The 24,837-nt window shown below is 36.2% G+C and overlaps 1 protein-coding gene across 1 annotated transcript in view; it reads left to right on the top strand.

Annotated features, from left to right (window-relative positions):
- Plc21C (Phospholipase C at 21C) overlaps positions 1 to 24,528 on the top strand; it is a 42,628-nt gene extending 18,100 nt beyond the window's left edge. Inside the window, exons 8-22 of the mRNA XM_053756594.2 lie at positions 1,275 to 1,365; positions 1,975 to 2,146; positions 3,164 to 3,321; positions 4,137 to 4,338; positions 4,731 to 4,888; positions 5,257 to 5,394; positions 5,816 to 6,049; positions 7,925 to 8,101; positions 8,857 to 9,075; positions 10,271 to 10,403; positions 10,884 to 11,100; positions 11,555 to 11,708; positions 12,417 to 12,554; positions 13,427 to 13,546; positions 14,177 to 24,528. Coding sequence (XP_053612569.1) covers positions 1,275 to 1,365; positions 1,975 to 2,146; positions 3,164 to 3,321; positions 4,137 to 4,338; positions 4,731 to 4,888; positions 5,257 to 5,394; positions 5,816 to 6,049; positions 7,925 to 8,101; positions 8,857 to 9,075; positions 10,271 to 10,403; positions 10,884 to 11,100; positions 11,555 to 11,708; positions 12,417 to 12,554; positions 13,427 to 13,546; positions 14,177 to 14,224 — 2,359 coding nt within the window. The 3' untranslated portion in view covers positions 14,225 to 24,528. The remainder of the gene's footprint in view (positions 1 to 1,274; positions 1,366 to 1,974; positions 2,147 to 3,163; positions 3,322 to 4,136; positions 4,339 to 4,730; positions 4,889 to 5,256; positions 5,395 to 5,815; positions 6,050 to 7,924; positions 8,102 to 8,856; positions 9,076 to 10,270; positions 10,404 to 10,883; positions 11,101 to 11,554; positions 11,709 to 12,416; positions 12,555 to 13,426; positions 13,547 to 14,176) is intronic.
- Positions 24,529 to 24,837: the final 309 nt, after the last annotated feature.

Here is a 24,837-nt window from a genome sequence, read left to right as displayed (position 1 = left end):
TTTGTTAGCCGTGCGTTATATTTAGTTTTCATTGACTATGGTTCAACGAAAATTTACTTGCTATGAATTAATGTTTAAATTAGCTTATAGACATGATTTGACGACTGCATTTAGCAACAGGAGCCATCCCAATGATCAACAAATTATGTAAATTGAACATTCATTGAAAATAAGTTGAAAACATATTCGAAATCAGGATAAAACGACGATTTCGCTATCCTACTATTCCTACTAATATTATAAATGCGAAAATTTGTGAGGATGTATGTTTGTTACTCTTTCACGCAAAATCTACGTAAAATGGACGACGATGAAATTTGGTACACGGGTATAATATAACCTGAAATAACACTTAGAGTACTTTTTATCCCAAAATTCCTACGGGAGCAAAGCCCAGGGGCGCAGCTAGTATATGAGTCGTTATTTCGTCTAAATTTCGAAAAATCTTATAGGTACTTTTCCGTATTACTACAGTCCACGGCATCATCAAGGTACGATGCATGGGCCTCTGTGCAGCTATAATAACGGTGACTTTGCAGTGATATTGGGTGGCTTGGTGTGCTGTTGACTGTACGTTACCGCGGCTATCAGCCGACAATTCCAATTTAACCCGACTATGTGAAATCTGGCCGATTAGATAACGGTAAATATTAACAAAACAAATATATTAGCATATCACCGGCTTAATGAGATCGTTAGAGTTTAATTTAAATACGAATAAATACTGAAAATTCTCCGCGCGCGATGGCTTTTTAATAGTTCTGCCAATTACTGGCGTCTTTTATCGCCCATCGCTATTTGGCGACCTCAATGTCGGTGTTCGAACTAGTAATAAAAATGAAAACGGACTCGATTTCTTGGAAAAATCCATTTTGATTTTTTATATCTTAAATTTATACCAGATTTAATATCTTAAACATCTGAAACGTCTCGGTTTATAATATCCTCTTTGAAATATAATAAACTAGCAGTCCGTCCCGGCTTCGCTCGAACAAAACCATAATAAATTATACTCATAAACCTTCCTCAGAAAACACACTATCTATTGGTGAAAACCGTACGAAATTACATCTCGTAGTTTTTGAGTTTATCGCGTACATCCATGGGGATTTCATTGATAATATGTAAAGATTTACAATTATATCACTATAATTCTCGATAACACGTTTAGATATCGTATTATATTAGTAGTATATTATTAAATATGTAATAGTATATGGTAATTGTATGAATAAATTATGTAAATGACTAACCAAAATATCGATATTTCGCAGATGCGTCGAGTTGGATTTCTGGAACGGTCGTACCGACGAGCCTGTTATAGTCCATGGATACACATTCGTACCTGAAATTAGCGCCAAAGAGGTACTTAATTTATATGCATTTATCTAATATAAATGCATATAAATTAAACAAGAAACAATACTTAAGAAAACATAGAAAATAGAAATACCTGGAGTGAAAAATATGTAAAGTAATTAATCGCAGATAACTAGATATGATATTTATCAAGCAAACACTAAATACTTTGGTGATATATAAGTAACAATATACCAAATGTTAATGGTATGATTGTAGAGTTATTTTTGTAAAACGAACGGATATACACGTTCAGTCGCTAAGGGTGTAGATATTTTAAAACTACTGGGTATTAAAAGTTAAACTATTCACTTCAGCTTAATAATTTATTTCTAAAGCTTCGATTTACATATTTGGCCTACTTGCATCCTCGTTACAGAAATCTTATCAAATCCAGTGTGGGCGTCGCTACTGTTGAATAAAATGACATTTGTAAATGACTTTTGAAAGTTTCCAATTTTGTTCACTCACTTCAATCGCATATGTGACCCATAACATTTGATTTTTACAAGCCTATGGTTATATTTATCACGAGTTTAACGCGTAAAAGTGGACCTTGTTAAAATAAATATGAATAAAAAGAAAAATGCAAAGAAATCATTGTATAAAATGTAGGTACTGGAAGCGATAGCGGAGAGCGCTTTCAAAACGTCAGACTACCCAGTGGTGCTGAGTTTCGAGAATCACTGCAACCCGCGGCAGCAGGCCAAGATCGCCAACTACTGCCGGGAGATCTTCGGCGAGATGCTGCTGGACAAACCCTTGGACTCCCACCAACTGGAACCAGGTAATAATGATTCTTACGAACGATTTTCCACGAAAATTCGCTTATTTTATTGTTAAGGCACACAAGTATAATACAAATGACAATAAAAAGGTAATCTGTAGGGTAAGTAAGGGTACGGAGAAGGACATAGGATACATTTCATCCCAAAAAAACCTGACTGTTCCCATGGGAAACTCACGCGGGCGAAGCCGCAGACAAAGCTAGTATTCTATGAGAAAGAAAGAGAAATAAATGGAAGCTTGACGAGACGGCAATATTTTGACACCTATAAATATCCCATAGAACATCGTTTGAAAATCTGAATCGATCGAATGCAGAGAACAAAGTGTCCCTACTGTTTACATTAGCATGGCACAGTTTTGATCGTAGGCCAACGTAAACATGCAGGTGTATGGACTCAACCAACGGTCCGAATTAAAGCGAGCTTTTTTTAAATCGCCTAGCTCAATTTTATTAATTCTCTCTCGGTTCGCTCGATTTCTCCCCATCCCATTATCAGATCTTGAACTGGTGAAACAACGACAAAAAAACCAGAACAAGCGAAAAAAATCATATCAGCTCCCTCTCTCTCAGATCTATGCATGTTCTCAGTTGCATTAAAGGCTGTGACGTTTTGAAACGGTCCACTCACGTGGGACCATTTACCTCGTCTGTGTGGCCTTCGATCGCGAGATTACTCTCTGACAGTTAAAAGAGTTTTGTTTTCACACTGCCACTCTTTATTTACCATCGAGTCTCGACGTGTTTGTTTTACACGTTTCCTATGCAATTGTCTTTAAATATCGATTCCTAATCCTAACTAATATCACCTAGTCTAGCCATAAATATTGTAAAAAAGAAAAAAAATCTATTGCAAATAACATTTATTGCTTTTACAATGTGTTACTTTAATAAATAAATATAAAACAATTTAAAATATAGAAAGCTTATTCGAAGTGGTCTCCATTGGCTGCAATACAGTTCGAAGTCAGAAAGCTAGCCAAATCGGGAAAGCTCACAATTTTTTTTTGTGTACAGGAGGGGAACTGCCGCCGCCATCTTTGCTGAAACACAAAATCATAATAAAGAACAAGAAGAAACACCACCATCATCACAAGAAGGACTCTGCTTCGGAAGACTCCGAACAACGCACGGATCTTCCCGTGCAGGGGAATGGAGAAGTCTCCCATCCTCCGGTAAGTACACGAGTATACACGGAGTTAGAGAATATCTATATATGTATTTGTTATAAAATCTAGTACTGAGTTACTATCTCATAACACAAGTCTCGAACTTACTTTGGGGATGAAATTGTATTGATTAAATAAACCTATATGAACTCTTTAATGAGCAGACGACGGCTATAGCAGTTATGAAAGTTTCCACACTGCATTGATGCATAAACGTGAACTTTGGAATGTAATGATTATGGTTTATAGCTTTATTGAACAAATTTACGACTCTTTTATGGTCAGGTCACACCTACGACCATTAAAGTTTGTGATTAAATCTACTTGCTCTTAGGCGAGATTTACACCAGGAACCTATTACGTCATAAATATATTTATTAGCCCAATCATGAGCGCTTGTGGTTTACTTTTTCTCATTTTAACCGTGTCATGATTTAGACAAAGCTGTGAGTTGCAAAATACGAAACTAGAAAATTTAAATTTATGGCGGATTTATTGGTGGAATTGAGACTTTGCTAACCCATCACCTAAAAAAATAATCTCCACTTTACATATCTCCAAATTAAAGAATTCCTTTATACAATGTGCGAGGGAGAAACAACTATGGAACGTTATTTTTTTTTTTTTGCTCCCCGACCAAAATCCTTCCATCCACATATTTTATAGACAAAACATTTATTCTCTATAATCTGATAAAATAAAAACTTGTCATCGATTTGCTCATCAATATAAGGCCTCCTGCACTTCATTCATTAATTCATAGCCTGTTAACAATAGTATAATTATACATAGTATATACTTATAAAGCTTTCACTTAACAGTTGGCGCGGCAAAGCAGCAAAGACTCATCATCGTCATCGGAATCCGACAGTTCATCGGGCGAAGAGGAAACCGGCCCGGAGTTAGCCGAAGGCGGCGACGCCACAGCCGACGACGCCCGAGAGACGCACGCGGGGGCGGAGATTTCTGCATTAGTCAATTATGTACAACCCGTGCATTTCTCTTCATTTGAAAGCGCTGAAAGTAAGTAATATTTGATGGATTGCTAACTATATCGTAATTTATAACTCAACTATATAGTTTGCTTTGACGATAGTTACCATATGTTGGCAAAACAGCTCATATTACAAAAAGGTACGCGTCGGCAAATTAGCTTATAAAGGTCACTTGTTGTCATCCATAGATGGGATGTGTAGTCAACATATAGACAAAGCAAACGTGCGAGCATTGTTATTACTCAGTCTTATCTCGGGCGTTGCGCGATGCGGTTGTGTTTACTTGTGATTAAATAATAAATAAAAAGTCCTAATATGTACTTATTCTAATATTAGCTGTGTGTAATAAAAAATAATTGTACGATAAATTACTGCATGAACCAATAGCAAGAATTGTTCAAGACGTGAATTTTGTTACAGAAAAGAATCGCTTCTACGAAATGTCGTCATTCGACGAGAAGCAAGCAACAACTCTCCTTAAAGAACGTCCGATCGAGTTCGTGAACTACAACAAGCACCAGCTGTCGCGGGTCTACCCGGCCGGGACCAGGTTCGATTCCTCCAACTTCATGCCGCAGGTGAGGCATCTGTTGTCTCTTACACTCGGACACAATCCGTCTCCTTTCCTCTCTAATAAGTATCTCTTTTCTGAAATATGTTTCAGAAGAGAGATACTTATTTGAGAGGGACTATTTTCTACTACTAAACCTCGCATGACTGCTGATATACGTATAGTGTACGGCGATTATCGTCAGATTGTAATTCTCATAGCTCGTCAACGGGTGAACTGATTTGCATGCGGTTTTCTCTATTTGATAGCTAATTTTTATGCGGTGGTTCTTAGATATAATTGATCGAAATCTGTTCAGCCGTTCAAAAATTGTAGCGAAATGAATATTGGAAGTCGGTGGTTTTTGTAATTTGTCTAAAAAACTTGTGTCATCAGGTGTTCTGGAACGCGGGCTGCCAACTGGTGGCGTTGAACTTCCAGACGCTGGACCTGGCCATGCAGCTGAACCTGGGCGCGTTTGAGTATAACCGCCGGTGTGGGTACCTGCTAAAGCCTGAATTTATGCGACGAAAGGTTAGTAGCCAATACATTTTGCTACTTATCATCATCATATCGAGTGTGTTATCGCGAACATTGGTGTCAGATTTTATTCAAGTCGCCTAAAGGCATCTGACATGACTTTTACGGCTATTTACCGCCATCTAGTGGCAGGTAGCAATTTTATAGTAGTACTACTATAAAATTAAAAAATAAATAAATATATACGGACAAATCACACAGATTGAGTTAGCCCCAAAGTTCGAAACTTGTGTTATGTTATGGGATACTAACTCAACGATACTATATTCTATAACATATACATATATAGATAAACAATCAAGACCCAGGTCAATCTGAAAAAGTTCATTTTCCATGTTGACCTGACCGGGAACCTCTAGCGTAGCCATCCGGCACGATGAGGTCGTCGAAATACTATACATGAAATACGAACCAGGACCGCCGACTAGACCCGTTCGCGGAGAGCACCGTGGACGGCATCATCGCCGGGTCGCTGTCGGTCACGGTGCTGTCGGGGCAGCTGCTGACGGACAAGCGCTGCGGCACCTACGTGGAGGTGGACATGTTCGGGCTGCCGGCCGACACCGTGCGCAAGAAGTTCCGCACGAGGCAGGCCAGCAACAACGGCATCAACCCCGTCTATGGCGAGGACCCTTTCGTCTTCAAAAAGGTCGGATCTCGCTCGTTTCTTTGTCCGTTTTGTGTTTTATTTCAGAGTTGCGGAATACTTGTAGTAGTAGTGACATTGTCCGAAAAATATATTGTGCCGATGAGATATTTTGAGAATGATTGAGACATTTTGCGGAAGTTGTATTTGTTTTTTTTTTTTTTGTAAATGTCTTAAATTTAAATTTTCGTGTTTGAAAAATCAGACTAAAACATGAAAACTTTTACCTGTGATTTTACAGATGGTCGCCTCCCGGATCTCCTTGAGATAATTTGAAAATTGTCTAACCAATCAAATCGTAATTTGTATACAAAAATGATCAAAATAACTGATGACTGATATGAAGACGATTTGTATGCAGTTAATATAACTCTGTTTACGACTGAGAAATCATCAATCACCGCTGTTCGTAATTCTTCAACTGACTGTGTGCATACTTACAGCCCACGTTTGAAACGTTATTGGAATTTTGTTTACGAGTTTTGTACTTTTATCGCTTTTTAATTTCGTCCGGTTGTTGACCTTTCAGGATCACCTCGGAAGACTAATACAGATAAAATAAACTATTATTGTCTCTTATTCATTGTCAAATTTACTATTATTATGTTAATTAGCTTCAATTTCCATTTTATCATATCATATATGTACATCTAATCTTTATTCTGTTCATTGTTAACTGACTGTTGTTATATACTTATATATGTATATATTGTATAGTTTCAAGAAACAACATTGTTCAACAAACTTACTCGAAACTTTACTGCACTAGTTTACAATTATACGTTTTACGACATTGTCGACTTATCTCCTTTGATCATTAAGTAATGCTGGCTTGGAGAGGTAATAGCTAGGCTTACCCCTCCGCCAAAATAAAAGCGAAACGCGGACGCGTGCGTTTCAAGCTTGTACGGGTAATATAACTACATGGACTCTGATTGCTAGCTAGATCAAGTCGACCGCGCGAGTTAATGACTAGCGGCTGTAATGCAGCGTTCTTCAGCTTTCTTCAGTAACTAATGATTTTATTAGGCTTCTATATAACGCCCTTTCAGTTTGACTGGCATTATTTAAATAATAATTAAAAAAATAACTAAAAATTCATTTAAAAAAAAAATTATACTCCGTCTAAAAAAATATAGCTCATATGGTTTTAAGGGTTCTATACTAGATGTATACAACACCCTGTTTGTACTTCATCCTTTTAACAGATGCATATTGTTATTTAAGTAGCTCGCTAGACATGCCGCGGTGCACCAAACCGGACAGCTGTCCAAACAATCGCTCTAGTTTCTATGAATGTGCCCACGCATTGCAATATTCTTAAAAATCTGTTTGAACCGAGCGGCGCCGAGTGTGATTCCTATTCTTTTTATATCATGAAAATGAATAAGGATTTCTATTTAAATTTTAATTTCGTTTAGGAACTTAGATGGGTGGTACAATGTTTCTTATCAAACTAAATTTAAACAAATACCTAACTTAAAATAGTAAAATATAAACTTCTAAATTGTGGTGGTAGTGTGTCGCTAGTATGTAACTAAAATTGGCATATAATACTATACCAAATAATCTTAAACATAAAGTGATATAGTATTATTCTAACAATATATACAATATATATAATATCTACTACTGTCTAATGAAAATACTATACGTCGGCGTAAGATGTATACAGATGAATTAATTCAGCCGAACTGGCATGGTCTCGATAGCTCAGTGGTCAAGAGCACCGTCCCATATAGACAAGAGCGCGGGTTCATTTCCCACTCGATTCCAGAATTTTTTCATCTCGTTATTATTTTCAAAAATAAGTTTAAAGCATGTGTGACATGTATAACAGATCCATTTAAATATAGGTATATGATGTAAATGTAACAGGTGGTGCTCCCGGAACTAGCGATGATCCGCATCGCCGCTCACGAGGAGAGCGGCCGGCTGCTGGGCCACCGCGTGCTGCCGGTGGTGGGGCTGTGTCCCGGCTACCGCCACGTCAACCTGAGGACGGAGCTGGGGCTGCCGCTGCCGGCCAGTCTGCTGCTGCTCGTTGTTGTCAAGGTAGACGTCTTCGAGGGTAACCATTGAGACATTATGTCATTACTAGTTGACGCGCCTCAGCCCACGACACAAAGAGTTGACTTTTGTTCGAGATGTTTGAAGAGTCAAGTCAATCATCTCAATGATGATTTGACGTGACAGAAGAACAAACAAACACACTTTCACATTTATAATATCATTCTGGATATCCATCCTCGACAAGAAGAAGTAAAGTAGATGGTAAGATTTTCATGTTCTCCATTTTTTTAAGGTATCAGGCTTATTTGAATAACGATAACTAGCTGCGCCCCGGATCTTCGCTCCCGTGGAAATTTCGGAATAATAAGGACTGTGTGTTATTCCAGGTTATATTCTAACCGTACCAAATTTCATAACAATCGTCCAGTAGATTTCGCGTAAAACATACACACATACATCCTCACAAACTTTCGCATTTATAAGACAAGTAATCACGTTTTTCCAAAACCAATGCAATGTAATCGCTTAACACAAAAAAGGAATTTATAAAAGTATAAATCTCTTAAGTAAGATAAGTAAGATACTCTTTACTTGTCTTAAATGCGAAAGTTTATGTTAATTAGAGAATTAAAACACTAATGACTAAATTGCCATTTTGTAACTTCTCACTTTTTAAGTCTGCGTGTCTTACATATATTCAATTATATTTAAAATTTTTAATTCAACATTTTCAAACTCATAAGTCCATTATTTTTTCTGTACTTACTTACTTAACAGTAATAATGTATTTTCCCCAGGATTACGTCCCCGACACGCTGTCGGAACTAGCCGAGGCTCTGGCCAACCCGATCAAGTACCAGAGCGAACAAGACAAGCGCGAACACCAACTGGCAGTGCTGACTGAAGATACCGACGTCCCGCCGCCGGACGGCAAGGTTGGCAACACCGCCAATGCTGCTAATGCTGCCAACCTGCCCGTCGCGACTGACCAACCACGGCTTTCTATCGTCGCCCCAGTGAGTTATTACCTTATATTCCTTGGACACATTATACAGGGTTACTGGTATCAAACGCAAAACCTCCTAAAGACTACTTGGGTACATCAAAACAAGCAACTTTTTAAATAAAATAAATAAATAAATAAATAAATATTAGGACAAATCACACAGATTGAGCTAGCCCCAAAGTAAGTTCGAGACTTGTGTTATGGGATACTAACTCAACGATACTATATTTTATAACAAATACATATATAGATAAACATCCAAGACCCGGGCCAATCAGAAAAAGATCATTTTCCATCATGACCCGACAAGAATCGTACCACTGCGCCACCGAGGTCGTCAAAACTTTTATTCTACGACTTTTCATAATTCATAGTTTTTTTTTCATATAAAAAAAATACAATCTATTTTGCGATTCTATATATCTTAACTCTATGTAATAACCAAGCAACACGAGACATTACGTTAGCGTTACGTAGCGGAATCGAACATAGAGTTATCGTTTTATAGAAAGGACATTAAAACTAAAAAATGATTAGGATTTTTTTTATATTTATTACGTTTAGACAAAATTTGTAGCACAAAATGTGTTAGTCTCTATGTACCTTATGCGCATTTGGAATGTTATGCGTTAGATACCGGTGACCCTGTACAGAGGGAGCGAGACAAACGAGGATACCCAACTAGCAGTGCGATGTGCCAAAAGAAGCCCCGGTAAGTTATTTTTATCAGACAAATTGTATAAAATACTAAAAAGAGCGAAAGATAAAATTCCTGCCGAGGGCTGTGCTACTAATATTACAGTTAAATCTTATCAAAATTCGTATATATATATATATATATATATATATATATATATATATAATAAAACTTTTATTTACCATTCTTTGATGTTCATTGTTTTAAACTCGTACCCCCTTATTAATAAAAACGTTACACTCTGATTTGCCTCGGAATAGTTATTCTTTGTATTGTCTCGTTCTTTCAATGTCAAATACTGAAAAGAGAGAGGGAAAACGCAAAGAAAAACTCTTTTTTTTTAATTTAGCGTGTAATTTGTTCGACGTCTAATTTACGAACCGGTGCAAATGCGCTGGTGTGTCGATTCTGCGAGATCGACGGGTTTTATTGTGCTCAGACCAAAATAACCTAGGTGATTTGTAATATCTAGTCTACACATTTAAATTAGCTTTGTTATTATTTATAGATAAAACTGGAAAGTTCGACAGAAGGCAGTCCGAGCAAAAACGTGACGGCCGTGATGGAGACGATCAAACTGATTGACAGCGAAGCGCAAGGTGGAGTGCCAGCGCCCGCCTCCAACAACAAGGAATCTCAAGGTTTACTTCTCCTTTTAAATTATCTAATAATTAATTTATGTATTTTTGTTCTTTTGTGTCAACTGCAGTTGACAACGGAACGAGCAAATCATGTTTCTCAAAAAAAAAATTTAATTGCATAACATTAAATAGAGGACACGCAGTTATGTTACTCGTGATATAGATTTTTTTCGTCTAAAAAAATCTGATATAGATTTTTTTACGTCTAAAAAAATCTGTATCAACGTATAATATAGTCATGTTATATAAAAATTGTTTTCCTTTATATAGTGTAGTCGACTACACCGATTCTGGTGATAAATTGTGGCAACTGTGTTCAATAGAAAACTTTAATACTTTCTAAGAAAATCCTTTATCTAGTGTGGCATGAATCGCATAGATTTTTTTGTTGTTGTTAATAAATAAAGTATATTGATAAAAATGTGAAGTGTGCTAATTTGCAGAGTTTTAAATTGCACTTTTCACTTTGTTTTCGAACAGAATCAGAAAACAAAACCAACGGTGATTCAGACGAATCTCTGGCCGAAGCGCTCGAGAAGCTGCTATCGAGTGAAGTTGTTCGCAAGAAGAGGGCGGAGCTTGCGCGGAAGTTGGATGCGCTTCGACGCAAATACGACAAGGAGAAACGCGGGGGCGGCACTTCTGCCAAGTTCTACGTCAGCAACAAGCTGGTTAAGAAGCTGTCTTCTAACAAGATGTGAGTTTGTTTTTAGTGTATATTATTTTTACTTTGTGCACTAGGTGTGTTTATACCGTGTGAACTTGTATGCAAGAAGAGGTCGGAAGTTACTCGTGTTTCGACGCAAATACGACAAAGAACGCGGGGCGACACTTCTGCCAAGCTGGTTAAGAAGCTATCTTCCAACAAGATGTGAGTTTATTATTTAGAGCCGTGTTTCTTTCTGAAATAAAACACATAAACTTAGGCAGCTGATAGACAACATTACCCCCAAAGAGGATTGTGACAGACAAGCAAGTGGCAGGATATAAAATACACGCACAGCTGAATATCAAACTTTTAAAGTTTATTCTTAAAACGGGTTTCATGGAGTCACAGCCTCGAATATAACTGGAAACAGGAGACAGGGAATATTATCTAATTTTCCGCCATCGCAAACTATTCGAAAACCCAGTCATGGCGCGTGTTACAGGCACGTGAGTGGGGAACCTAGTAGCAATGAAGAAGCTGTGGCTGGTCCCGCCAACGAGGAACGAGAGCTCCGTCTGCGGTACCACCACACCATCTACGCTCTCGTGGACAAGAACCTGAGAAATGAGCAACAGCAGCAGATGAAGATACTCACGGTAAGTACACTCAACTTGACATGCACAATGGTCTGACAACTAGAGATGTCAACGTGCAGTGGTGGCGAAAAAGTAGAAAGACGGACTCCGTGATCTGACGCCTAACTGCTGAGGAGGCAGCCAGGAAAACGCTCAGATTTGAGTGTTTTTCATATTGATTTCGATTACTTTTTTTCTCAAAGTCAACATCAACAGCCAGGATTTTATTTCCCACTACTTGATCTTCTTAGTCTTCATCCACCCAGGATTAACTACTACACGTGCCTAATGCGGATTGGTGGGTTTTATCTACCGTAAAAAGTCAGGACCAATGGTGTGATATGCCTTCTTCGGAAGAGCCAGAGGTTGATACATTTTGTCATTACACTATCGCAATGGATTATCCATTATGATAGTTGCATAACTAAGACGTGCAATCCTAGCCAAACAATTACGTTACGCTTTTAATTAATTTCACCTATTTCATCTTGTCCTAGAGAGTTGAAATGTTCCACCTCTCTTCAGTTTCCATAACAATGCATTGTCGTAATAAGCATAACCCAGGATTGGCTCCCGATGAGAGAACTCCTCAACGGTTTACTGCACGGATATCATAAGTTGATTGCACCAAGATCTCTGACGACCATAAAAGCTTGTGACTAAAATAGAAACTTGTTAAGAATTTGATCACAGTTATGGGACGACAATACGTAATTTATTGTATTCCAGGATTTATTGGAAGTGGAGAAGAAAGAGATACTAAACAGACTCGCGAACGCGCGGAAAGAAGACGTGAAGGCGTTAGCGAAAAAGACTAACAGGGATAAAGACGAAATTCTTAGGATAAAGAGAGAAATACATTCCCAGGTAAGTCCTCTTCTTGTTGTATGTTTTAAATGGGGTCGTCCATTTATCACGCGAGGTTTGAAAGGAGAAGGGGGGGGGCGTTACGAAGATATCATGTGTTTTAATTTTTTATTGTTTTATCAAACGCGCGATTTCTAAACCGAAAGCGGTGTTTAATATAATGGACGACCCCAATTTCAATGTAATATTTTCGAGATATTCTTGGATTAATAAACGATTATCAATTGGGCCCTATATTACTTATTTTGTAGGAGTCATTGCTTTTCTCCGGTTAATATGTTGAAATTAAATGATTTTTTATTTGATGACTATGTGTACAGATATGGTGGTAAATAAAACATAGAAGCAATAATCATCTACACATATTCTGCCACTGTTTCGACATGCAAATGTTATGTTAAATACAGTCTGTCCAGAAAGTGAAGAAAACTGATTTTCAACGAACTACATTTATATGCTATAGCAATACCAAATGTAATCAACATTGGTTGATAAACACTCAGTGTTGCCAGCCAACGGGAGACAGCGTCCTCATTTCTATTTATTCACATTTTGGACAGACTGTACTATAGGCTGTCGGAATGTTTATCAGAGAGCGGAGAATCAGGCCCTTAGTACAGTCAACATCACAATAACCTATCCAAATTCGAATGGACTTGTTATACATGTCACATATGCTTTTGAACTTATTTTTGAATAATGAGAAATAATAATGAGATGAAAAATATTCTGCAATCGAGCGGCAATTGAACCCGGGCCCTTGTCTATCCGGGACAGTGCTCTCGACCACTGAGCTATCGCCGCACCATAGAGGTGAATGTAGGGTAACTGTGGAGTGTAGCGTGACGTGTGACGTGTGACGTGTGACGCAGTCGGTGGAGCGCGGCGTGGCGGAGTGCTCGCGACTGGAGCAGGCGCACGCGCGACGCCGCGAGCAGCTCACGCGCGCGCACGAGCGTCTGCGCGCGCTGCTGCAGCGACACCGCGACCAGGTACGCTGCTGTCCGCTCTGCCCGCTCTGCCCGCTCTGCACTCGATAAATATATACATTACGACAAATCACACAGACTGAGCTAGCCCCAAAGTAACTTCGAAACTTGTGTTATAACAAATACATATATAGATAAGCATCCAAGACCCAGGTCAATCAGATCATTTTCCATCATGACCCGACCGGGCATCGAACCCGGGAGCGCTCGGTTCAGTGGCAAGAACTTTACCACTGCGCCACCGAGGGCATCAGGCACTGTGTGTAGATTACACCCATACACATGCCATACAGGCTTGAAAGGTTTATACAAAAAATAACGAAATCACATAAAATCTGCCAAGCTACTGCTCCTCCCGCGCAGATTAAACAGCCAATCAAAGAAAAAGAAAGATTTTTTTTTATTTGGCATATAAAAAAGACTATACACTATAGATTCTCTCAGGTACCGCGATAGTCTAGCAACCTGTCGCTATTAAATCTCAATTCTACCAACAAGCCATACAACTAAATGAGAAGTCTCAACGGCCCCCTTTTTTATACAAATATAATGCATTGTAAGTACAGAACGTAAAAACATTGTTGCTATAAAGTTTAGACTCATAAATATAACTATTGTATTTTCATGTTACAGGAGTTAATAGAACTGGAGCGGCTATGCGGCGACGCGCCGGAGGGCTAGGGCTCCGCTAGCGGCCTCTGGTACGTCAGCCATCACCACTGTTATTTCTTTTAGGAATCTGTGATATTATCGCCTAAGACTCGTGGCCAGCCGACGGTCGATACAACCGCGGTACTCGAAGAGAAGCTATCTTCAATATTGCTGTCTCTTTCGGATGAAGACGAAGAACAGAGAGGAAAATATGGATGATTTGCCGTTTTTTCGACGCCAAATGCACGCACGATTTAGTTTTGAACTGGAGAACGTGTGATGAATTAGTTGGAATGGAATACACATAATGCGATTGTCATCGCGTATTAGTAAATATTATTTAATAATTGATGTTTAGTTTTTCTCTATATTAGTCAAGAACTAAAACAGTAATCGGCAAAAACGTCGTTTAGATTGTGACGTCACTGGACTAACTTGATAGGCAATCGTATATAGTACCGTGGTATAAGAATCTCAGACGCGCGGTCTCGCCTCGTGGGCCCATTTCGTTAGTCTTCTTGAGACTTTAGTCCTTTCTGTAGGCTGAAACAGGCCAAAAAGCCCTATAGTTTTGGCCCATTCCTGAATGTATGAATCTAGCGGCCCTCGATGAGCCCTTTCGATTGTTATCGTTACGCTACACTGATTTATCGTGATAATGATGTATGTTATGTCTTCTTGTAATCGTGACGTGTGTTTCGGGACTAAACTTGTATTGATGCATTTAATTGATAGTCAATAAGGTTCGCGTTGACGCTTCGTTTCTATGGATATACTAGTCATCGCCGTACTCGGCAAAATGCCCTATTCCCAACACTATAAGGCTCAGAATGCGATGGTTTTGATATCTGAGCAAACTTTATACATATCTTTAGCACAAACAACCGATTTTCAGTGCATTTCTTCTAATGGTTCTTCCTTTATATTATAATATAAAATGTAGTTTTAAAAATATTCAAGTCAAAAATATGAAGTCTTATGATGGTTATTCCAATATTTTCTGGTTAGTGATCTTTATGCAGTAAATGTTACTGGTATTTAAATTTATACATTTGATTTTTCATATTAGTAAAATAGAACTATTGAATCGCAATGTATAATAAAAATTAAAATATGTTGAATGAGAATTATTTAATGTAAACTTAATCTTAAAAGGTCGAGCTTGTGAAGGAATATGTATTTGTGTAGTTGAATTTTTGGTTATTAAAATTACTATCGTGTGTGAGTAAACATAGGTTGTAGGGTAACATTCCATCGCTTTTAATAATATAACGGGATAGTTCATTCAATTATATTTAGGTGATAATCTTGCGTTACATTTAGATGAATAGTTGTAGAGAGTTGAAATCACCTGGGCTACTCATTTCGCAATCCGAATAGGAAAGTTTCCTCTGAGATATAATTCACTGTTTTAAGGGTTCGGACAAACAAATCAATAAACTTTATCATAGCTGATTCCGACACGATGTGGCCGATTCTTATATTAAAAAATATATATATTTCTGTCACTAAAATGATGACGTCTCACTCTTACTCAATTCAGCGTCTTCCCAGTTGCTCGAGATTATTTTTTTATATCGGCAAAAAGTACTTTTAACATGACGGAAATTTTCCTATAGGTGACACGAAGGATTTTTAGCAAGTGTAATATAGATATAGCGAATTATTAAATAGTATTGTTGCAACATGCCGTTGCTTAATTGCCTGTTCGCTTGACACTCGAGTTAGCACGTAGCTGTAGAGACATGTAATCCGACATACATACAATAGTTACCAATTTAGATATACACTCATGCGTTAATTGTGTTATTAATACGTTTTAATTTCCTTAAGACTTAATAGTTACAAGGTTCATACTATACTACAATAATACTAATGTTCTATCTCACAATTATCGCATTGGTGTATTTAAAAAAAGCAATAAATTTTAGAACAATACTTATCGGTAAGTTGTAGTGGCCTTGTTGTTCCATGCTGGTTTGAAGGGTTCCTTCTGAAGCTATTACTTGATTTCATCACCATTATGTGTTCTCCAAATAAAATAAAATTGTGAAAATTTATTAATATTATATTATGTATTTCTTGGAGATGAGTGATAGTCTATGTAGATTTTCACAACCGCAAGAATATGTCCTAATGTCTTGGCAGGTAATGCTTACCATTTAATTTATCGATGCATTTTCAGTGCAGTTAAGTGTAAATGAATAAATATGTATTAATTGGACATTTGTCGTCTAAGTTAGTATCATTTACTTATTTTCATATATATGTATTTCAAAGATGGGAGCCCTTCAGACCTTCACATCTACATTCACTGCCAAATAGCATTATAATAGTACGGTAGTCTCGTCCTAATCTAACAAAATATTTTGTCTAAGTTGAAATGTTACCCACTCAATCGAATCACGCATGCCAATAATGTGATTCTGCACCTGGTCTCATAATTCTGAAAATTGGCCACTCAACACTAAGACACATCAGGCCAGTTGTCAAATTCAAGTGATAGTGATCCACCTGTCAATTGTTTCGTCCTGGTATGACACTTCTCCGCCATAGCTTTACTTGGTAGTATTGGAGCAGTAGACAGTGTCAAGGAGGCAATTTTATCTCGCCTCGAGAAGCTATATACGAGTGTGGCGTCTCTCCCTTCAAACAATGAAGTACCTGTTATCCTGCCCCCCTATACCTTAAAACCTGTTCCTAACCTGTGATTAAAACTTTAAAATCATGGATGCTGATGATCTGATGGTGGCTGTAAAAATGGCAGAATCATTTTCGTGGATTTTTTAAATATTTATTTTAAAAATCCACGAAAATTATTCTGATTTCCCTCCTCCCACAACAGATTGCGCTAGATATTTATCTTCGCAGCGCAATCTGTTGTGGGAGGGGGGAAATCAGAAAGTCGGTATTACGATAGCGGGACGCGTCATTTCAACCCAGACAAGATGATATTTCCATTTGCAACATCGAATTATTCTACCTCTTAACACTTCTACATTAGGTACAAAAAAAATGGTCTTCGTATAGGGAGGACTGCTTTTTATGAGTATTGTTTATGCCAAATATATGTTACTACTTCTCAATAGTCTAGTATTTGTGTGAGTGAGACAACTTTGATTCGTTATTGTTTTTTAATAACAAATTATATAACTTTTTATATCTTAACAAATTATAATTAAATCGTTATTGATACATATATGCATGTACAATAAACATACATATACAGTAAATAATAAATAAACATTTTTGACCTTATTCTTAATAAATAATTTTATACCAGCACTAGTGTGAGCTTTTGGTTAAGTCGCTTGAACATTAGAGACACATTAAATATATGTAACTGGATTTATTATATATTTAACATTGAACATTTTTAAATAGAATGTTTTATCCTGAAATTCTATTTGTTTTTAATCCATAATATATCTTTCGATGAATATTTACAAATAAATAGCTAACTGGTTCATTGTTATACTATCAGAGTTCTCACTTATTCAAATGCAAGACTTTTTATTTCGTCCTACTGACTTGAATTACACTTTAACTAGCACGATAATTTACTTTAGTGAGTTCGCTGCGTACGTTGCAGATAGTAATTGCGCATATTCAATCTGTCTCAGTCACACGTCTTACATGAGACAGAAATGGGTATTTAGCTCATGTCTTGCACAGAAGTATGCCTGAGTCGAACTGGTGGTCGGATTTGATAAAATGCATGAAACAAGCGTATATACGTGTGTATAGATAAGATTATTGAGCCATATTCGCGTTCGGGGATGTAAGAGGCAGCTTGCGTGAATTGCACGAGGCACGCCATCGCTGTCAAACTGGCAACTGTAGGGTAACTGAATAGGTGTTTCTCAGAGCGTATCGACCGCTGCGGCCGCGCTGTCATTACGATTCGTCAAATTTCTTGAGGATGGCATCATTTCCAAATCAATTATTCATAAATTTGACATTACCAGATTAATTATATATTCTTGTGCTTTGTTAAAATTAGAAAAATCGTAATGACAGCGCAGTCGCAGCCGTCGAAACGCTTTGAAAAGCACTCGGATATAGGTGGGCCCGTTTTAATCGGGAGGCAGGAAGTGACCGTATTATGGGCTATCACTGTTTGTTATGAACTATACACGCGCTGTTGTTATGCGGTCGATGACAAACTTTATTTTAGCTAATGTATTTATGCTTATTCTAGTATTTCGTTCTATTTCCTGACAGTCCGTAAAGTTATACATTCTCTTTATTGGCATTTTATAATACATTTATTCAGCAATAATATTAGATAATTATATCCGTCTTCGTATAACATTTGCAATAACTGAAACTTATTTTAACTATTGGTATGTTTAAGAAGACGTTTGATTTGATTGCGTTTAATAAATCGATTTATTTTTTAGCCATCTTTTGCCAAATTAAATCAATTATTGTATTTAATCATGTATTTATAAATAATAGAAAAACAAACTGTCTCTAATCTATTAAACACAATCAATTCTAACGAATCAAATAGTGCAACAATATCTTATGACTTGTAAACCTTTTTATAGTGGAACTAATTCATATACATACTGCTCAAGTGTTTTTATGTCCCAATTCATAACTTTCTTACATAATTTACTGTAGATATAGTATGAAATATTTTGCGCAACATATATTACAGATGTTTTTTTTCTATTATAAGCACAATCTCTTTTAAGAACTTCGGATTTGAAAATAGTATAGTTGTAGGCATAGGTTAAAATCATTTTGTCAGCCAATCATCATCGTTTGCATGGTCTTTTTAAATAGTGAATATTGTGTGTATTAAAGTGTTAAGTAGATAGGTGTCATAGCCGACAACCCCGCGAACAAAATAACGTCCATTGAAAATTGAGCTTTATGGTGTCCTCTGTAGACATCTTTTACATTGAAGCTGTAGGCGAACTCACAGCGGGCTATCCACTAATTTGTTATCAATGTGAAATATGTCTTTAGCGGGCGCTGTAAAGTTCATATTTGAATAAACATAATTTTTGCCGGGTATGAGCGTTGTTGTTTTAATCGGCTATGACCTTTAAGTTATTAGGAATAGAGTCTGACATTTGTGAACACGTAATTTCATATGTTTACTACTGTCTGTTTACCGATCTCAATGCACGTATTCTTCAGTGAAACGTTGTAGCCAATTAACTATACGTTTCGCACATGCTCTTTACTGGCTTGCCTAAAAGGAGTGTCTTGTTTCCATGAATCCATGCAGATACAATCTGTCTTTAAGGAGTATAAAATAAAAAAGGGCGCTGTGTCCACTTCGCTGGTAACACGAGTGTTTTCTATTGGTAAATTGATTAATTATTACCAAATTGATCAATTATAGCCATTCGATTTGATATTGCAGTAATGAAAATTGTGTTTCGACAGAAATCAGTTTTCTACTCTTTATGGAATATTTATGGAATATATATAGTATGTAGTCATTCAAATAGTTAATTGTCGGACAGATAGACTCGCGAGTGATTTTGTTTTTTCCTATTGTGGTATGGAACCATAAAAAGCCATATAAGTCACCCAAAGAGCACTGAATTGTTTATTAGCGAAAGATGGTTTTAACATTGTTATTAATTTAACCTTGCTACGTTGATGGCACATTGTATTTAGGGGGTATGTCTCGGTGTTACCTACAGTATATTTTTGTTAAAAGACAATTAAGCCCTGTGTAAATTTTATCTGTAAACATATTTTGAGCTACTATTATACATGATTTAAATTTCCCCCAAGTTACTACATAATTTTATTCAAATGATAGTGTTTTATTCTAAGTCTTCAGAGAGTGGCCTCACCGCTGCCGCCAATATGCGGCATACCTACAATACTGTGATCCGTTGACAGAGCACAGAGCCAGCGCTCTTTAGTTTACGCTTTTAAAGTTTTTAGCGGTCTGTTAAAAAATGGTTGCCTGTAAAGTCGGTTTTACGGGCGAAGATTTTACGTGACAACGTCTTTTTACGCGCGCGGCAGACCGATCATAGTTGAGTGGGAGAGAGACGCAAGGCATTCGGCGGGCCTCTCTCTCGTTCGGTGACTCATCGTAACGTTACCGGGCGTTACACTTTTTCATAAGTGACTCCCAGCCGCAACCTAATTTAAGACGTTGTCACGTCAAAAAATAAAAGTACTAGGAGGTAGCTCGTAGATGTATTTCTTCAAACTACTTAATTAGCCCTGATTTGAATTAATTCCCTGTTATAAAAAATGTCACTCAGGCACAACACACGCAAAATATCATAAGTAAAACTGAAAATGCCTGCAATGTACATATTCGTATTAATAATATAACAGTTTTCTTTAAAGCAACGTTATAATGATTACAGTTTATTATTCTAATCTATTAGCCGTAAGAGACTCTCATATGACAGCTCGTATAAAAGATGCCGCGACCCGACACCCGCTTCTACCTTGTGGCGTTGTGGTTTTATTCACAAGTACATGCATTATAATTTAGTGTCCAGCCCAATCTATGTTTACAATTTGTTAAATCATACTGTGTCCTTGAATGATCGTTGTCCTCTAAATCTCACAAATTAACACGTTGACGGCGAAAACACACGCGTGGCATGTTTTATAAATCTGTTCCAGTTACTGCGCAAAATTCAAACGGCACTGCAATTGAAGTATAGTAAATGTTGATAGGAAAAAGAAAAAAACTATTCTGTGACTTAATGTGGCAAATTGTTGGTCGCTACTGTTGACTTTGATTTTGTCATTTTGACTCGATTTCAGTTACACAATGTCGTCGTGCGAACAGTGAATATATTTTTATCATCTAGATACATTATAATATTACTGACTGTACCAGTAAATAGGAAGCCTTTTGTATTTAAAACAAGAGTCCTTTCTTTCGTTATTGTCTGTGTTCAATCGGTATTCGTATTAATTCTGGCAGTAAGGCATAAAATGCACCAGATGTAATATTGTCATCCGAATGTTATAAAAGACACACATTTTGCTGTTTTGTAGATAGTAATTAATTTCACATAATATTAACGAATTTAGGCAGCGTTTAGCTAGCTTGTGGCGCCAATCAGATATGGGTTTTAGTACGGTTGAAACGTATATTATTCATTATATACGTTTATGACCGGGAATAAACCCATCTCAAGCGCCGTTACGCATTTTAACAATTATTACGCAAAGTGGGAGTACAGTTTTAATAAAAAAACAACAGTATTTGAAAATTTGGCAAAATTAAGAATATAAATTTAATGAGGGCGCCATTTTTTAAAATACGTGTGGGCCATATTAAATATTTTGTATGAATGGAGAAATGACGACATCTTCAGTTTATTGCATTGTAATTTTCAATAATAGTTAAATTCTTTCAAAAGCTTTCTATGCACAAGCGAGAAAGATACAAATATACATATAATATTGATTTTATTGCAGCTATACAAAAGCTTGAGATCATATTTATTCGCAGCTTAAATTGATACTACAAAGCTATTGCACTTTTCTAATAATAAGAAAGTCATGAAAAAGCTCTCGATTTCGATATTTCTACAAATTGCACCTTTTTTATAAATCTGTATTATATTTTATTAAACTTTAGTTAGCATATATTTATAGGCTAGCGCGTGAAGTCCCACTTTCAATACAAGGTCTATGATATGAATTTGACGCTGTATATTTATGTAAGTATCAGTTAGGGAATACAGTCACTTGTATAATATTCATAAATCTCTAAATATTTATACTATATATTTATTGTTAAACGTTGTCTATATAACGCATATTTTCTAATCGATCTACTCTCGTTGAATCTTCCCTCTTTATTAGTATTTTACCTTAGTATTTTATTACTACTTATAACATATTACGTTGACGATATTATGATTGTATTGTCGAATATCAAACGATGTTGTGGGATTTTTAGATCATTTTACACTTAGCTATAGTTTGCCGTCTTCAACCGCTGTTTCGAACAGTTTCATCATAGATTCTATTTTTATCTATTCTTATATATATATATATATATATATATATGTATATATGCTTGTTCTTCCATTGGTATACTTTCGAAATACTGCAGGTTTTGGACGCCATTTTGATGTATACGTTGGTCTTTAAAAATACGTACCTAGTCCCCATGTAAGCTTGTATCCTAACTAGTGTCGTAAGATAGGTATTTTGGTCCCTTCGTTTTGTTACTCGTCTCTGTTGAGTGCAGGCTCGTTATTGGACGTGGCGTTTCAGTCGCAGCTCACCCGTGGCACTACCGGTAGTACCATATGTTAAGGGCAAAGTTATTGCTGTCGAATATTCGTCTTAATGTGTTGCAAGAGCCACGATTAACATAACGAATTAGGCCCCTCCCAAGTGATCGTCACATTTCTTATGATCTACTTTAAGCGTAGCAAATGGCGGGTTGTGAATAGTAGAAGGGGAGCCGTCTGGTTACGCAGTTCTCACAGGAAGCCTTACAATATAATGTTATAGCAATTTATTTTTATTGTATTGTTGGGAATAGATACGCATGACCCCTAACTGTAATATTCTTTTTTTTTGTTAATTTCGCTTCGTTTGGTGCAATAAAGAGTATTGTATTGTATTGTGTATTGTAAACTAACGCCATCTTTAGCCAAAACTGTAAAACTACCAAAAACTTCGCTCATTCGTTTGACCGATGCTTTATACGACCATCATTTTTATCTGTCGCTGACTGGACTGTATTGTATTGCACTTCTATTCTGTAACACGCGGGTAAAAGCATGACATTGAATGATTTATATCTGTCGTTTATACTAAAATATTGCTAAACGTTCTCATCACACAAGTTTGTTCGAAAGCAAATGCGACAGTATTCGTATGAGCCATAGAGATCACTATTTGGACTATTGTACAGTCAATCGCAAATGAAATTCCCATATAACTCTAAGCAATGGCAATAGCGGTGAAGTTGCATTGATTTTGCATAGTTTAATGTGATGTTGGTTGCACTTTGGTCAAACAGAAGCAATGTGTTGTCGATTCTTTTATTCTTAAGTTTATACTTCCCACCATGAAGACAATTTTTGTTTTTAAATTTGCCCTGTACCTACAATATTGTGATTCGTGAACAGTATGACAGGAAATAAAGATCTGAGTTAATTAATCTGATGTGAATCGGTGCACATTGTTTTAATTTTTAGATTATCAAAATGCCGATTTTCCTATTAAATGTAAATGTTTCAAAATATTATTTATTTTTAATATTGTTATCTAATAAAAAATGCCATACGTTACCGCCAGTTTTTTATGTTTAAAAGATGTAATAGGGGCATTTATTTATTTCATTTATGTAATTATAACAAAAAACTATATAAATTTTTAATACGCGATGTTAAAATTATTTTATGTAAATATCATTAAGTTGTTATGTTTTTGTTTAGTTTTACATTCAATTTTATAGCACTAATTGATAAAGCCAAGACTTGTGAATAATATTGTGTAAGTATCGTGTGCAATGTAATTCAGATTATACCCATAAAAAAAATTGGCTCAAGATTTATTATACCCCTTTGACCCTTATACTTGTATGGTGAATTGGATAAACGATCTGCTGATGTTAATAATAATTTAAAACTTGGCAGCTTACTGTAATAGCTAAGTCTGTTTCCAGTTTTAGCTTCTTAGTTATAGACTGATTTTATCTAGATCAGCTGAATAAATGACTCTCTAATCCCAGCCAAGACAGACCGACCAGCTCATTGACGAGCTCAATGACTCAGAATGCTTTTTCATTTCATGTAAAAGCCTGATTATGTATCAATAAGTCCATATTAAAGGTAAATTTACGAAAATAAATTTCTTTTTTTAATTGTTTAAAAAAAATAAAAGGTCCACATGATAAACCAAAATTTTATTATTATTTATTTCATTAAAAAGACGGCAGTTAATATTATTTCATGTTGGATTGACAAAAAAATCTTACTCAAAAAAAAAAAAAACAGTAATATTTTTTAAGAGATTAGTTGGTCGGATTGGAAATCCTTATATAAGTTTATTGATTTTATCATTATCAGACATGCGTCTCAGTTATAAGGTTCAAAATCAACTTTCAAAATATTTTTTGAAGGGTTTTTGGAGCCATAACCATAGTTTCAGTTGTGTACTTACTAGGGGTGTAATGTTGTTGAATTGTAAACATGTCTAGACGGCTTTCACTCTCTAATAGTTCTAGTCATTTTAATTCCTCCGTGTTGTATCTATACATAACAGTATGCCTGTGTATGGGTAGACAATATAATATAATCAAAATGAATGTTAAACATAATATAGGTGAAACTTATATCTATTATATTTGATGTCTGTTCTATGTGTTGTTTTATTTCTAGATCCCAAATATTAAATACGTTTTTTTACTTAATTAACATTTTTGACACAAGCTTTTATTGTTGTCAAAGAGATCTTATTGCATTCAATGTGTGACAAAAATATTATGTCCGAAATTCGATAAACCGTTGATTAAATTTTAGGTTTTTTCAAGAAGTCATTTTTTATTTTTGTTCTATGGGAAGAGGAGAATATAAACCTTTGTAAAAATCGAGTCATAGACTTTTACTATCACAGAACAATACCTAGATCAAAACAAGAAAAAAAAATAGAGTAATATGACAAAGGAG

The sequence above is a fragment of the Plodia interpunctella genome, chromosome 16 (genome assembly GCF_027563975.2).
Source record: "Plodia interpunctella isolate USDA-ARS_2022_Savannah chromosome 16, ilPloInte3.2, whole genome shotgun sequence".
In the NCBI taxonomy this organism is placed as follows: Eukaryota; Metazoa; Arthropoda; class Insecta; order Lepidoptera; family Pyralidae; genus Plodia; species Plodia interpunctella.
This window is presented reverse-complemented; position numbering and strand designations above follow the sequence as displayed.